The 16844-nt window shown below is 42.7% G+C and overlaps 1 protein-coding gene across 1 annotated transcript in view; it reads right to left on the bottom strand.

Annotated features, from left to right (window-relative positions):
- Positions 1–16844, bottom strand: part of fah (fumarylacetoacetate hydrolase (fumarylacetoacetase)) — a 53306-nt gene that overhangs the window by 21000 nt on the left and 15462 nt on the right. The window contains exons 5-10 of the mRNA XM_048615860.1: positions 14457–14547; positions 11553–11650; positions 9967–10019; positions 7026–7125; positions 4279–4409; positions 1462–1537 (exon numbers count right to left, since the gene is read on the bottom strand). Of these exons, the coding sequence (XP_048471817.1) occupies positions 1462–1537; positions 4279–4409; positions 7026–7125; positions 9967–10019; positions 11553–11650; positions 14457–14547 (549 nt within the window). The remainder of the gene's footprint in view (positions 1–1461; positions 1538–4278; positions 4410–7025; positions 7126–9966; positions 10020–11552; positions 11651–14456; positions 14548–16844) is intronic.

Raw genomic sequence — 16844 nt, 5'->3', positions numbered from 1 at the left:
TTTGGAGTGTGGGAGGAAACCAGAGCACCCAGAGGAAATCCACACGGACACAGGGAGAATGTGGAAACTTCACACCGACAGTTGCCCAAGGGTGGAATCAAGCCCAGGTTTCTGGTGCGGTGAGGAAGGGAGGGTGAAATGGAGGATTACAAAAGCAAACAGGGATGGCAAACTGAATGGGGTGGGGTGAAGGAGGTGGTGGGTCACAGTGTGGGGACAGTGGCTGGTTTTCAAATGATCCAATAGGGAAACTGAATCTCATTGTGCTGAAAGACTTAAACGCAAAATGCCATCAAAGTTAAAATGGCTGCCGTGAATGTGGGAGGAGTTTTCATTTGGAGGTGAAGTCTTGAGAGGAGAAGGAACTTCTTCACCTAGATCACAAAATCCCTAGAATTCCCTACTATGTGGAAAGAGGACATTCGGTCCATCAAGTCTGCACCAACCATCTGAAACAGCATCCCACCCAAACACTGTCCCCACTCACTTATCCCCGTAACCCCACATTTACTGTGACTGATCCACTGAGCCTTCCCATCCTGTGGATAGTGGTGAATCTTTACAATTCTCTGCCTTAGAGGTTATGGAGGATCAGTCATTGAGTGTGTTCAAGAAACAGACCGATAGATTTCTTCACATCAAAGATTTCAAGGGAAATTACAGAGATAGTGTGGGAAAATGGTGTTGAAGTAGAATATCAGCTGAGATCTTACTGAGTGGTGGAATCGACTTGAAGGGCTGAATGGCCTATTCCTGCTCCCATTTCTTATGTTCTCAACTGTATCTGTCCACCCAGAAGCACAAAATTTTTTCAGTTACAGAAAGAGTCCATTGTGTCTGCCCCAGCTCTCTGAATAACACCACACCAATAGCCACTCCTCTGTCTTCCGATCCTAGCACGGGCAGAGTTACCCCATGCTCTGTTTCCAAATGATACCCAAGAAATTGAGCATAAATCTAGGAGGGGATACAAGAACCAAACTTTTCAGATTGTGAGCAGGAAGCAGCAAATCTTTCCTCACTGATGTTTGTCGTAAAAGCACTTGACTCTTCCTGAAGAGAGGGAGCAGTGCAACACGTTTGTAAACTATCTGCAAAGTACATTCTAATCTAGAACAGATAGATCTGCACATCGATTAGCCTCAATAATCACATGGATAAGGCTAACACTTAGCTAATTTCACCAGGGTTTTACTGATCTCCTGTGAGTTACAACCATAAATCAGACAAATTGGAAGGAAATTCAGGACCATTGTGAAAATGAGCATTCAGAATAAACCCACCTTATCAGGGACCCAAAGGATTAATCAATCACACTGGACATTGAATGCTAACATTTATAAAATGAAAAGGACAAAGCCATCATTCAATCACCATTTTTAAAAATGGCCTTTAAAAATTCTTCTTGTTGATTTATAAAGGAGCACACAGAAACGTTAGCAGTCACTAGGTTTATCTCACCTTTAATAGAAACCAAAAGGTTGATGTCGAAAGTGTACGAGTCATCACTGTACAGATATGGCAAAGGCTTGGGATCCTGCACAAATGAAAGATCATGGAATAAAGTGTAACTAAAGGCATTCTGACAATCCAGGGCTCATTCTATATGCTATACTCGACATTTACTCTTCCAGAGTTAGAGATGTTCCCATAAACTGACCAGATGTGATTTATATAACTGGGCTTCCTGAAATTAGGAGGTTAAGCTACTTGAGGGCATCTGAAAGGGCACAGGATTGTAAGGAACAGTTCTGTTCCTCTCTATTTCAGCACATTTCTTTAACAGAGCCTGAATTTAAGAACATTTTAATATAGGCAAGAAGCTAGTTTTCAATCAATGGCATTGAAATGGAACTGTTCAACTTTGAGAAAACAATTAAAATGCTTTAAGCAGATTGAAACACAATTGAACAAACTGAATATTGGAGAGTTGTGTTCCCCGAACTGATCGCAATAAATCAACTCTCAGTTAAAATGTCCATTACTGTCACTGTAGCTGCAAGTTTAACTTTGGTGGTGGCTGGAGTGACCGATGTTAACATGTCTGCGCTTTTCCCTTGTTCCCAATCAGAACCTACTTCAAATTCTGAATTGCAAATGGACTTAGGAGTCCTAGTCCAGGATTCTCTTAAGATTAACTTGCAGGTTGAGTTGGTAGTTAGGAAGGCAAATACAATGTTGGCATTTATTTCGAGAGGACTAGAATATAAAAGCAGGGATGTACTTCTGAGACTTTAGAAGGCTCTGGTCAGACCACATTTAGAATATTGAGAGCAATTTTGGGCCCCATATCTCAGGAATTTTCTCCCCATTTAGAAAATAGCCTATGCCTCTATTCTTCCTACTAAAGTGCATGACCTCACACTTTCCCACGTTTTATTCCATCTGCCACTTCTATGCCCACTCTCCTAACCTATCTAAATCCTTCTGCAGCCTCCCCACATCCTCAATACTACCTGTCCCTCCACCTACCTTTGTATCATCTACAAACTTAGCCAGAATGCCCACAGTTCCTTCATCTAGATCATTAATGTATAAAGAGAAAAGTTGTGGTCCCAACACTGACCTGTGCGGAACACCAGTTGTCTTTGGCTGCCATCCTGAGAAAAGACCCTTTTATCCCTACTCTCTGCTTTCTGCCAGACAGCCAATCTTCAATCCATGCTAGTACCATGCTAGTACCTTGCCTCTAACACCATGGGCCCTTATCTTACTCAGCAGCCTCCTGTGCGGCACCTTGTCAAAGGCCTTCTTGAAGCCCAGGTAGATAACATCCATTGACTCTCCTTAGTCTAATCTGCTGGTTACCTCATCAAAGAATTCTAACTGATTTGTCAGACATGACGTCCCCTTGATGAAACCATGTTGACTTTAAGAATTCAGAAATCTCATCCTTCACAATGGACTCCAAAATCTTACCAAGGACTGAGATCAGGCTAATCGGCCTGTAATTTCCCGTCTTTTGCCTCACACCCTTCTTAAACGGGGGAAGGGGGTTACATTAGTGATTTTCCAGTCCTCTGGGATCCTCCCTGACTCCTGAAAGATGACCACTAATGCCTCAACTATCTCTTCAGCTATATCCTTTGCAATTCTGGGGTGTAGTCCATCATGGATTCTTCAGGTGGGTGAGGGAAGTGGGTAGGGGACAGGGTGGTCAGTGGGTTGATTTGGGAGAAGCTGTAAGATTGGGTCAAGGGAGCAGTCAGGAGATTGGTGACGAAGTTTGGGTCAGTGGGAAATCAGCTGGTTGAGTTTGTCAGGTGGATCATGGAGGAGGTTGAGAGGGATCTGGGGCTATTGTGGGGCAAATCAAGGGTGGGATGGGTGGTGTCCTGTTCTCTTGTTGCCCAGGGGTATGCTTAATATTTTTGTATCTAACGTTTCCTGGTAAGTTGGAACTCTCCAAAAGAGTTGGGACTTTTTGTTTTGAGGGTCCTGGGGCAGGGGAGAGTGGAATGCTTGTTGAAAGTTATAACTTCCTGGGTAATTCCAACCAAGTCAGTACATCTGGATTTTTCATGGGATCCTGATAACACCTCTCTGATTGTACATCTGGGTCTGCCTCCAACAGTCCATAGAATGGAAGATCTGGACCAATCTCAAAATTGTGACTACGCTTTAATCCTGCTGTATTGGTTGTACTGCTCATGGAAATGTCCTGCAACTGGGAAAAGCACAAAAGACACATCCTCACTCCATTGAACCAATAGCATCAGATGTCATGGTGCACAGTCAAAGGCTGAAATTCTATATCCTATTGCTCACACCTACCAGGAGTGACCAGGCAAAGGATGTACAAATTGGTTTGGATGACAGGGGGCACAGTGTGCAACACCTCCCCTTATATTCTACCAGTGGTAGGACAGAGTGGCCAGGTGCTACCCACCCTCAGACCCACTGAAGTCATTAAGGGCAGGGGCCCTGGTTTGAAGATCCCCTGGCCCTGCAGCCCTCACCAGGGCCTGCCTGACTGGTCCTGCCAACCTCGTCATTCAATTCCTTCTCTGGCCGCCATTATGGCCTCAGACCCAGGATCTGCTGCAAGAGGCTTGTATTCCCTGGCTTTGGGGGGACTGGTGAAAGTGGGTTCGATTCCCACTCCCCTCCAGCACACTCCACCCCCCCCCCCCCAACCATCCCCTTTCCCCCTGCCCAACCACCCAACCTTCTAGCCGGTGGGAAACTCCTTCCACTTTACATTCTGGACAATTATTTCAGCTTTAAATTTACATCCACATGGAGTACATTAGGTGAGTCTGTCACCTGCAAACTTACTTGGACAGGATTGGCCACAATGAATGGTGACAGAGCTTCCATCGATACAACCCAAGGTGAAATGGTCGTTCCAAAACTCTTCCCTAGGAATGGTCCCAGTGGAACATATTCCCATTTCTGAATATCGCGAGCTGAAACACACCAAAATGACGTCAGTCTGAAGCCAGATAGTCAATGCTTACTTCTGATATGATACAATCAGTCAGTTACACCATCAACACTCTCTTCTACTGCTTCCTTCTAATGGCTAATGAAGCCTCAACAATGAAACTGCTCACAACAAGACATATTTGTTGCTGAATTGCAGCTTTCCTCAAAGGGATGCTTCAATTGAGGCTGGAAACTGATGGGTGAAACAGATTTTATGTAACAGGCAACACTGCTAATATTTCAGAGCTACATTGAGTACAGATGCACAGCTAAGACTATAGGTTGGGCAATATAGTATCCATTTCAATATTTTCCAATCAACCTGTTCAGAAATGTTATTGTACATCTCTGGAGCAAACTGAACTTGAACCAAGGTCTCCTGGCTCACAGGTAGGGACACTGCCACTGTACTACAAGAATCCCTTGGAATACCGCTTTATAAAAAGGGAACAGATTTAATCCGGGGTGATTACAATTCAATTTTCTTCACATTTGTCACTGGGACATTTGAGAGTCTCGAGTTGAGAATGGAAGTCCCCTCATGTGAAGAGAAAATTGTTAGAAATGGCCAGTACTTACTTGAAGAGAAAACCATGATTGCAAATCTCATGGGATTCTTTGAGGAGGTTTTCTGGATAAGGGATGTGCAAGCACTCTGACAAGGTATTATACAGGAGAGAGGACTATGGGGCATGGAAATAGTGGGAGATTAACAAACTAGATTGGACAGGGAGAAGACAGCAGGTTTCCAGCATTTATGAGAGAAATGGGGCTCCACAGGGTTTAGTTCTGTATTCAATATAAATCCATGATGTTGAAAGACTTGAAGGAGTGGTTTGCAGATGGTACAAAAATAGGAAGAAAAATACCTTCCATAGAGGATACAAAGGAAGATGCAAAGGGATGTTAATGAGGTTAGGGAAAGGGCTAAATGTGACAGATAAAATCACTGCTGATAAATGTGTGGTAATAGATGTGGCTCCAAAAGAATTAAAGCTGTAATTATGCTCTGACTGACACAGACTAAGTGCTGTGGATAAATAGTGGGAATGGGGGGAGAGGATGGATTAATGGGATAGTAAAGGCAGCACACTGTCCTGCTGCCCAGTCACCCCAACACCCCCCTCCAACCCAACCCCATCAGACTGATAAGGCTAGAAAACAGTCTAGAATTCCAGATTATGTCATAAAGTGCAGAATACAAAAGCCCCAAGGTAATGATTATTGAAATGCAGATCACTGACTCCTACCTGATCTTTATTATGAATAGAATACCGTTTGTTCAATTACACGTAGCATCAAGGATAAGGAGTCACAGATACAAGATGAAATGTAATGGATTCAGGAAAGGGCAGAAACTACTTCCTGAAGAAGATTGCAAGGCTGTCAGATTCACTTGCTGGGCCAATGGATAAGGCCGAAACAATCCAGAAATTGGAGATGCAGGTGAAGGAAAAGGTGAGGGAGATGGGTAAATGTGTCTGGACTAAGCAACCTGTCTCCATTCTGTGTTTTTCTGCTTACAATAGGATGAGGAAAACAATGACTAGGTCTTTCTCAAGCAGCATACCCTGGGATTTTTCCAGCTTTATCTGTTTGTGTTTTCTGGAGGGGTAAGTCCTTGGTCAGCAACCTGGGATTGATTTATACGGGAAAGTGGGAGATGCCATTTAGAGCAGAGTGTCAAAGGCAGAAGCAGACATATAAAGTGGGGGTGGTGACGGCCTAGTGGTATTATTGCTGGACTGTTAATCCAGAGACCCAGGTAATGTTCTAGGGACCTGGGTTTGAATCCCACCACGGCAGATAGTGGAATTTGAATTCAATAATATCTCGAAATAAGGATCTAATGATGACCATAAATCCATTGTCGATGTCAGAAAAACTCATAAGGTTCGTTGATGTGCTTTAGGGAAGGAAACTGCCATCCTTACCTGGTCTGGCCTACATGTGACTCCAGACCCACCGCGATGTGGTTGACCCTTAATTGCCCTCTGAATAATTAGCAATGGGCAATAAACGCTGCCTTGCCAGCGATGCCCTCATCCCGTGAATGAATAAAGAAAAATAGCGTGCCTCTGCCTTGCACAAGCCAGAAGGCTAGAACCCAAAAGCTTCAGTCTGCAGATAATAGGCAAAACAGTCAGATACAGGCCCATACAGTTACCAATAACAGGTACCATGCCCAATTTCACAGCAAAAACACCCAGGGGCAAATCTTTCTAGCATACAGAAAACTTTGTCACTTTCCACTTTGAGCCCAGTAAAGTATTATGTACCAGGCTGTGCAGCTTTGCGATTCCTAATTTAAAAATCACCTCCTGGCCATGAACAAACTCCTCAAGGAGCTTGATGTAAAGTTAATTGGAAGTGACTAGAATCCGAGATTCCCCCACCCAACACTGCCACCAGCCTTCCTTTGAAAACTGCATTGCAATATGAAGAGTTTGGGAATCTCCAGACATTCAAGTTTTACTGCTGACCCCTCCTGTAAGCGAATGTTAACCCACTGTGTTTAAGTTTGTTGTCCCCTGTTTGAGGATAGTGATCTTTCCCCTTGAGCGATGAGCAAGTTACTAATAAATATTGAGTCTTACCACTCCAGTCATTCATAAGAACCATCCCAAATATATGTTCATGGGCCCGGGATATATCAATTCTCTCTCCTAACTTGGTGCCTGGTCCCACAAAAAAAGCCTGGTTTAAGAAGAAAGGTGCAGTGAAAGTTAAGAGTGCAGTTTATTTTTCAGATCATTCCCAGCACAGAGTTTTCTAGATTGTACAGCTCCTGTAGATGTTGAATGGGAAGCATAGCAGGTATTGTTTGGGGCGCAGCTGGATTCATGAGATCTCCAATATCTGAGCTTTGAAATCGCAGCTTTGGAAAGAAATTCTAAATGTGATTGCTTCCCAGTGTTGTCCTGTACACCAGAGCAGCTTGAATGAACTTACAGAAAGAATTCCCCCTGCCCTTCTGCAGCCAGGGGTTCTTTACAAAGAGTGCTGACAGGCCTTTGTTTAACCATTCACTGACAAGGTGACACCTCTGACAGTGCAGCACTTACAGTCATAGAGTTGTACAGCATGGAAACAGACCCTTCAGTCCAACTCGTCCATGCTGACCAGATATCCTAAATTAATCTAGTCCCATTTTCCAGCATTTGGCCCACATCCCTCTAAACCGTTCCTATTGATATACCCATCCAAATGCCTTTTAAATGTTGTAATTGTACCATTCACTACCACTTCTTCTTGGCAGCTCATTCCATACATGCACCACCCTCTGCATGAACAAGTTGCACTTCAGGTCCATTTTAAATTTTTCCCACCTCACCTTAAACCTATGCCCTCTAGTTTTGCACTCACCTACCCTGGGAAAAAGACTTTGGATATTCACCTTCTCCATGCCCCTCATGATTTTATAAACCTCTATAATGTCACCACTCTGCCTCCAACGCACCAGGGAAAAAAGCCCCCTATTCAGCATCTCCCTACAGCTCAAACCCTCCAATCCCAGCAACATCCTTATAAACTTCCTCAATATGGCACTGGGGGGGTCAGCCTGGATTAGAAGCTGAAGTCACTGAAGCACTATCAAACGTTCAACCTTCTGTCTCCCAATCTAACCACTGGGTTCAGAGGGGTCATGTGCCTTCCAGTTAATTTAAGGTTGGCCAATTTTCAAAGTCAGGTGTCAAGGTATCAATCAAATCTTACAGCAAATAATATATTTAGTCATATCAATCTGAAAATCCTGACTAAAGGGATGACAAAGTCCGGGAATATGCTGTTCTCCAAACTGTATTGGCAAACATTCCAACCAATTTTGCGGCTGATTTCTGTTGATTTATTTTAGGACCTTTGACTCAGCCCCTTACTGACTAGGAAGGTCAGAGAGCACAGTGCTCACTATCCTACAGGAAAGGTCAGAGAGCGCAGTGCTCACCATGCTACAGGAAAGGTCAGGGAGCGCAGTGCTCACTATCCTACAGGAAAGGTCAGAGAGCACAGTGCTCACGCTGCTACAGGAAAGGTCAGACAGCACAATGCTCACTATCCTATAGGAAAGGTCAGAGAGCACAGTGCTCACACTGCTACAGGAAAGGTCAGAGAGCACAGTGCTCACTATCCTACAGGAAAGGTCAGAGAGCACAGTGCTCACGCTGCTACAGGAAAGGTCAGAGTGCATGATTGATGCTCCACCCATTTGTATCTGAAAATGAACCCAAGGTAGGATACTGATTCACAGAGTAGACCCCGTTCCCTCTGTTTTACTCGTGAGAGTGGAGATGACAGTTGCTCACATTGAGGTCTGCCCCACACAAGGTCTTGGGCATATGGGACTGTCACCATTTCTCTGCCCTTTGCACTCAGAAAAAGGTGTAGGCAGTGGGTAAAAATTGCTATCATTTATTTTGCTGACTCAGATAGACCACCATGAGACCCTGTAATATGCAGCAGGTGGATTGGGAACACCTTGCCCTGTAGAACTGGGTCCAAATCACACACCATTCTGATTGGGGCATAGAGTCACTATGTTCATTACCACTGCATCAAAATCCTGGAATTCCCCTCTTTACAGCATCATGAGTGAACCTACATCATATTGACTACAGCTCACTCACCATTACCTCCTCAAGGGGTAATTATGGATGAGCAACAAATGCTGGTTACTTAGACTTTAACTAGAACAGCGATGGTGAATTCCCCTGTCAATCATGCCCTGAGCCCATACTATCGCAAATGATTTGGACTGATTTACAGAAATCATTTGTATCAATTACTTTGTGTTATTCTGTTCTAGTCAGTATGCCTTGATTAGGAGAACATATGGTAGTTTACAGTGACATCCATTTGCTGTAGGTCATAGATTCTCCCTTTTAAATAGACATGATAAACTGTAATAGTGTACTATTTATATAGACTCAGTAGACTGTAGTCTACTGTTTAAACAGGCTCTGTAGACTGTAGAAGTGTACTGTTTAAATAGACTCTCAGCTGTAGTGTGAGAGAGATAGTGGTGTGGTGGTAATGTTGCTGGACTACTAATCCAGCGGCATAGGTTAATGCTGATGGGGAAACAGTCCAAATCCCACAAGGTAGCTAGATAAGTGACGTCCAATTGTGCCGCTATTAGAATGGCAAAATCCATCCCATTACTCAAGGTATTTGCGAAGCAGGAAAACACAGAGTAAACCCTTTAACTCATAGACTGCAGTAGGGATCTGTTTAAACTTGGCTTGCTTCACTATGTGCTGAGTAAATAGATTTTTCCTTGCTGTAATATCAACCATTGTGATCCTGCAATAAGCCCCACCCTTCACGTTAACCTGTTCAGCAAAATTGTTATACAATTCCAAAGCAGGTGGGACTTGAACCTGTGACCTCTTGGCTCAGGAGGTGAGGACACTAACACAAGTCCCATTAGTACCCACCACTGCTATTCAATTCATTGGTTGAAATACTGGTGTGAGCAGACACTGATAACTATTAGCCTTGTTAGTGATGTGTAACGAAGTTTGAATAAAATAAACATACCATTTCCAACTCAAAGTCTAGAAGTTTGCTAGCTCCAAACACGGGTGGCTTCGCTGTAATGAGAATGTTTGTAGCAATCAGTTAAACATTTAAGATTAAGGAAGATCAAGAACTTGGTTAAGAGGGAAAGTCGAATATGACAGTAAATGTGTAAGCAACATAAAATTGGACTGTAAAAGCTGCTATAGGTATTCAAAATGAAAAAGATTACAGATGGAAAGGTAGGTTCTTCTTAGTCCAAAACATGAGAATCAATAACAGAAAACAAGAAATGACACAGCAATTAAACAACTACTTTAGCTCTGTCTTCATGGAAGAAGGCACAGGTAACTTTCCCAAAGTACTGGGGAGCCACAGGTCTAGTGAGGAGTCTAGAGAAAGATGAAAAATCCCTAGGGTTGATAATCTAGATAATCTCTAGAGAACAACAGATCTGTTGATTGGCAGTGTTGCAGGTACTACCCTCAGCTGGGATTTAGGATCAGTGTTGGATCCAGAGCCACAGGGTAATGATGGTAATGGGGATCTGATGGGGAGCTTCCAACACCATAATCATTCCACACCAAGACTGCCTACTTTTGCCAAAATAACAGCACCTCAGATTTTACTCCCGATTCAGTTCATCTGCTGCTGAAATCCTAATCCAGTTGGTACTTGTAGAGGTGCCTATTCCAATGCTGTCCTGGCTCATTTCCTACATTCTACCCTCCAATAAACCTGAACTCATCCAAACCTCTGCTGCCTGTATGCTAACCCACACCATGACATTCACCCATTCTACCTGCATTCGCTGAGACAAGTTGTCTCTATGTCTAGCAACACCTCGACTTTAATTTTCTTAGAATCGTTTTCAAATCCTGCTTTGCTTCCTAACACTGTAACCTTCTCCTGCCTTACATCCCTTTATATCTTTTCTATCCTCCCATTCTGGCCTTGTGAGTCTCTGCAGTTTTTCATATTGTCTGTACCTTTAGGTTATCAAGACCCTAAACTCTGGATCCCAGGCCACACACTCTCTCCTTGTTTAAAACAATCCTTAAGCCATGCCCTAACCTCTTTGATCAAACATTTGATCACCTGACTTACAATCTCCTAATGTTAATTTTGTTTGAAATATTCCTGTGTAACGTCTGGGATGTTTTATTGCACTAAAGATTCTATTTGAATGCAATTTATTGTTGTATACATACCAAATAAAGCGGAAGGTTTTATTTAGGACATGATCCCTTCTAAAAAATGTCACATCCTCACAAACTGCTTACAATCATTAAAATGAATTTGAACAAATGGTATGAGCCATTGCCACTATATCATATGCTCCTGAGCTGCTGCAGGGCTTCCAAAAAAACCAATAGAACAATATCATTCAGATCTCAAAACTGTGACATCAACAGAATTTCAATATCGTCAGTAATGTTACAGCTTTGAATAGATTTTTTTCTGATGTCAGTACTTTGAAGAATTATTACGGAACAAACAATTTCTACATAAAACAATTTCTTTAGACTAACATTTTGGGCTTCAAGCTATTTCTCACCATTCAGCATTTAAGTCAACAAAGTAATTCCACACAGCCTTGTACTTACTTTCATCTGATCTTGTCTGTCCCATGGGTCTTCTGATGGGTGTCCCAGACACAATGACAGATGATGCACGTCCATTGTAAGCAACAGGTAAATGCAACCTGGGAGTGGTACATAGAAAGGTAGTTTAAACTCCAGCCATCTCTACATTCCAAGGCTTTAATCTACATCCATGGATGGTGCTCTTAATCTTAACTAATCTCAGGAATGTATATGTCCTGAGTAAGATTGAACATGGGTCCCTCACAAGTTAAAACCGAAAGAACTGTGGATGCTGTAAATCAGGAACAAAAACAAAGTTGCTGGAAAAGCTCTTCAGGTCTGGCAGCATCTGTGAGGGAAAAAAAACAGAGTTAACGTTTCAGGTCTGGTGACTGTTTCTCAGTTCTGTGTCCTCAGTTGTCTTTGTCCCTCACAAGTTGATGTGTGTGGGAGAGGTTACTCAGCTCATCTGGAAAGACAGCCAATCAAAGCCAACTGGAAATTTCAACTGGTCTCAATTGGTTTCAGCCAGAGGTAACTGGTCCAGCTAGTTCCTGTTGTGTGGCTATGCCCGCTCACTGCACTGTGTAAGCTGCTGTGATGAAGATTGGTGTCATCATCCTCCAGGGTACACTCCAGGGTCTGCTTGGTCCAGGGAGGTGGAGGAAAACCACTTCAAACAAACACAGAGAAGGCTGGAGAAACTCAGCAGGTCTGGCAGCATCTATGGAGAGAAACACAGAGTTAACCTTTTGAGTCCAGTATGACTCTTCTTCAGAGGAAAACTACTTATTGATCTAACCCAAAGATTTTTTTGTTGTGAACAAGGTATAGTGTGTTGTACATTAGTGATTAGTTACAGGTTACAGTAATTTCATGACAGGGGGTTTGATGAGGACCAGACATTAGGTCTCATTCTTTTGAGATTGTGAGCTATTCACCCTCAAGTCCATATAGAGTCATACAGCATGGAAACAGACCCTTCTGTCCAACTCATCTATGCTGACCAGGTTTCCCAAACTAAACTAGTCCATATTTGCCTGTTTGGATTGTATCCCTCTAAACTTGTCCTATTCATGTACCTGTCTAAATGTCTTTTAAATGCAGGAACTGTACCTGCATCTATCACTTCCTCTGACAGTTCATTCCATACATGCATCAGCCTCAGTGTGAAAAAGTTGCCCCTCAGATCCCTTTTAAACCTTTCCCTTCTCACCTTAAACCTATGCCCTCTAGTTTTAAATATCTAATATCTAGCTTTAGATATCATCATAGTTGGTGGTGCCTAAGGTACACCTCAGATTGAATCCTTTCAGACCTATGTACAACAGTTTCAACTGGATCCATTAGAAATGACTGTAATTGTGCTAAAAGCCTAGTTGGGACTCCCAACATATGCAGTTGACACCAGTGTTTGATCTACAGATTTTAACTGAAAACAATTGACTTGTTAATTGGCTCGACTGAAACCAGTTATCTTATGGGCTGGGTGCAGTGGATCCAGTTACTGGCCGATCTAACTGCTACCAGTTAGTTCCATGTGCATATCACTCTGTGTGAATAACTTTCTCGTATCAGGGTGAAATTTGCCATTTGTTTGCTAAAATCTGTGTCCTTGTGTCCAATTTTCTTCTTGTATTTTGAGCTACATTTTCAGAAGTATCTCCTCCAAAGCCTCTTATTACTTCATAAATCTTTACCAGAAAACTTACATCTCCTCCTCCTGAGGTCAACATCACAAATTTCCCCAGCTTTTCCTTTTAAATTCTTGATCATTTCTGAATTGCCTTCAGAGCATGAACATTATTGGGCATAACTGGACACTCGTACTGGGCACAAATGGACCAAAGTTCTTGACTTTAGGATATAGTAATTGAGTCTAATTTTATCTTCTATCTTATAAACAAGAACTTTCACCTCTGTTCATGTCAACTCCTTGGGCAACATGGTGATTCGTTAATTAGAAATAATCTGTCCAACTTCGTACATTTCAGTTTAAAACTAGAAGCTTTTAATGCCAGATTTTTATTGAAGTCACTATCTGCCATGATGGGGTTCAAACCCCTGTCCACAGAACATGAGTCTGGGACATTGGATCCAGTTAGTCCAGGATTAGTCCAGGAACAGTAACACTGTGCCGTTGCTTCCCCTTACAGTCAATTGGTGGGATTCACATTAGCACTGATACAAGTCTCGGTGACCGACCATGAGAGACATCACAGGCTGCTGTGGACAAGATTCAGGAGCTGACTGACCATTGACACCCAACCCTGACATTGAACCATCCCAGAGCGAGCAATCGAAAATCCAGCTTCTGTTTGGATATGGGATTGCCAAACCTGTAGGAATGTCCTGGAATTGCCAAGATTTAAAATTAATCTCGTGGGTACTGTTGAGAAAAATCAGAGGTCTTTAGAAGTATTGTACATCTGTCATCCTTTGAAAACCTTTGTGAATTTGTTCCACAAACATCGGTGTTTGGAGATGGCAGGTCTTTTGGAAACTTTCAGGAATACATTCAACCAGAGTTGGCAACTTTTACTTGGAAACATTCACCCAGGCATCACACTCCCCCCAGTAGCCACATAGGAGCTTTTTCTTCATTATTCATTTGTGCTGTGCTAGATACATGTGGCATTTATTGCCTGTCCCTAGTTGCCATTGAGAAGGTGACGGTGAGCTGCCTTCTTGAACCGGTGCAATCCATGTGCTGTGGATAGATCCACAATGCTGTTACAGCGACAATTCCAGGATTGTGACCCAGCGACAGTAAAGGAACAGCAATATATGTCCAAGTCAGGATGGTGAGTGACTCGGAGGGGAACTTGCAGGGGGTGGTGTTCCCATGTATCTGCTGCTCTTCTCCTTCTAGATAGAAGTGCACATGGGTTTGGACCACGGGAGGATTACAGAGTCGTCACTCACCAGTTGGGCATGAGAGCATTGTCCTTTCCTCGAAACATGGTTCCAACATTTGTTGCATGATGAAGGGATGAATAGAAATCTGTGTAATCCCCTGAAAATAAAGCACACACATAAAATGCAAAACAACCGTCCACTTAATTTTATTGACATTTTTCCTCTCTGTTGGTCTTTGATTAACATTAAATAAAGAAAACGCCTTTACGAACCTGTATTTCCCTCAAAACACAAGCTGCATATTGCCACGTTTGGAGAAGAATAGCCTGAAATACTGTTCAGAGTGAACCATGCCCTTATCTCGGTTTAGTGATGGTTCAGGGCACATTCCTCTGCTCTCTGCTGCCCCTCACTGGACAACGTGAAATGGAACTTGCAATCCTACACATGCTCCCAGAGAAATAAAAGGCTGACAATAACCAATAGTCCAGGGATATATCTGATTTCAACAGCAACTGTCACAGAAAATATCTGAAGTGTTGAGTTTGTCAAATTAATGACATTAATGTCAACAAGACACAACCTGACCAGGAATGTCTTGTAAGGGAGAGCTGGGACAGTTCAGCTCACTGCAGAAAGAGCTTAACCATGAACCTCCTCTTGGAGGCAGGTCTCTAGGGGCAGCAGGCGGGGGCTGTGGAATCTTATCCGTCTCAAGGATGTGTACACTGTCTATGCTCTAAACTGAGGGGAGGGATGGGGGGGGCAGTCAGGTGAGTGCATACAAGGGGCTGCTGGGATGGTCAACAGGGCCTGGGAGAGGAGGTGTCCTGCTTTAGTGGGATCCAGGCTCAGGTAGTGCAGCCTCTCGCTCCCAATGACCTTGCAAACACGGTTGTAGAGGGCACTCCATTCCAGATGAAATTTCAGTCTTTGAGTGCCAGATTACATGGAGCGGGAACCTAAGTCCCTGCGGCTACTGGTTTGGCAACCAAGATGCATGCTGGGTGATGTAGTCCACCTGATGGAGTCTTGGTGTTCTTCAGTGCGTTCTCACTTGGCCACATTCCCACCCCATTCAGGGTTAGACTCACTGAGGGGGCAACAAGAGTCGCTAAGACTCAGAATCCCCACAAGCCCCCAAACAGGGCCCAGGAACATCTGAGCACAAGGGTGACCAATCAAAGAGAAGTCCCACTGTAAGTAGAAGTAAGAAGGTTCAGTAGTGAGCCTATCAGCAGTAAGCACAGGAGAGAAAGAATCTGTGATTGGACAGTAGCGAGTGGTTAGGAATGGAAGAGCCAATAGTGAGGAACTTAACTCACTGTTGGTACTTGCAGCTAACTTTGAGTTAGTTAGCTAATGTGGATTAAAGAAAACTTTTCATTATCAAGGTAATGGATTTCTAGCAAATTAATGCGAAATCTCTAGTTTTAGGCTGATATGGTCCAGGGCTACTCCCTGGGAAATGTGCAATGGATGCTTCAGTAATGAACACTATCACAATTGTTAAGGTTAAATTTGAGATTGAGACCAGACATACAGTAACAATAGTAGCAAACTGTTCAAAATCTTCCACTTTTGCAATGGAATTTAATTAACCGTGACCTTATCAGTTTGCATAAGGTATGTTTAGGGTGATAGCATTTTATGTTTAGAAGTGTGTGTCAGTTTTTTTGGGGAGAAAAAAATACTTTTGTTACTTACTTATACCTGTTGTGTTGTACTAATTTAAGTACTGTAGTGCTTAGGAATTCAAGGTTTTCCTTGTGTGTTGTAGTTTTAAATTTAATAGAATAGTGGTGATTATTGAAAATATTGCTGAATTCTTCTAATTCTGCTTCTGTGAGAGTCTGAATATACCACATACCAGCAAAGTACAGATGGCAATGTTACTATATGACTGCATCACCTAATAAACAGGTTAGTGAGAATGAAAAGAGAACCCCTGGAAACCAAACTCCAGCTCTGAAAGGAAAAAAAATTGTGCCCATTTCCAGCATCTGCAATATTTTGCTCTCCTATTATTTGCTCTCTGCCCTGCATTTATTGAGTATGGCTGGTTACAACTTAAAATAAGAAAATATTTATCATTCAGTGACAAAGTTTCTTTGTTATCAAAGTCCAATTGTGCAGACAAAAATAGTACATTCTTGCATGTGAATGGGTTGATTCTAATTTGCTGGAAGCTTTTTGCCATTTTTGAAATTTCAAGTGAAACCAGAAATCGTAATCATAGAATATCTCATTACTAGTTCAAGACATTATCATTGAATACAAGATTATTAAATTATGGGGCTTGTTGTGAGGTTGAAATCTGTTATGAGCTGTTAGTGATAGTAGGAACTGCCGATGCTGGAGTCTGAGATAACAAGCTATAGAGCTGGAGGAACACAGCAGGCCAGGCAGCATCAGAGGAGCAGGAAAGCTGATGTTTTGGGTCTGGACCCTTCT

Source organism: Rhincodon typus, chromosome 33 (assembly GCF_021869965.1).
Source record: "Rhincodon typus isolate 14 chromosome 33, sRhiTyp1.1, whole genome shotgun sequence".
Lineage (NCBI taxonomy): Eukaryota > Metazoa > Chordata > Chondrichthyes > Orectolobiformes > Rhincodontidae > Rhincodon > Rhincodon typus.
This window is presented reverse-complemented; position numbering and strand designations above follow the sequence as displayed.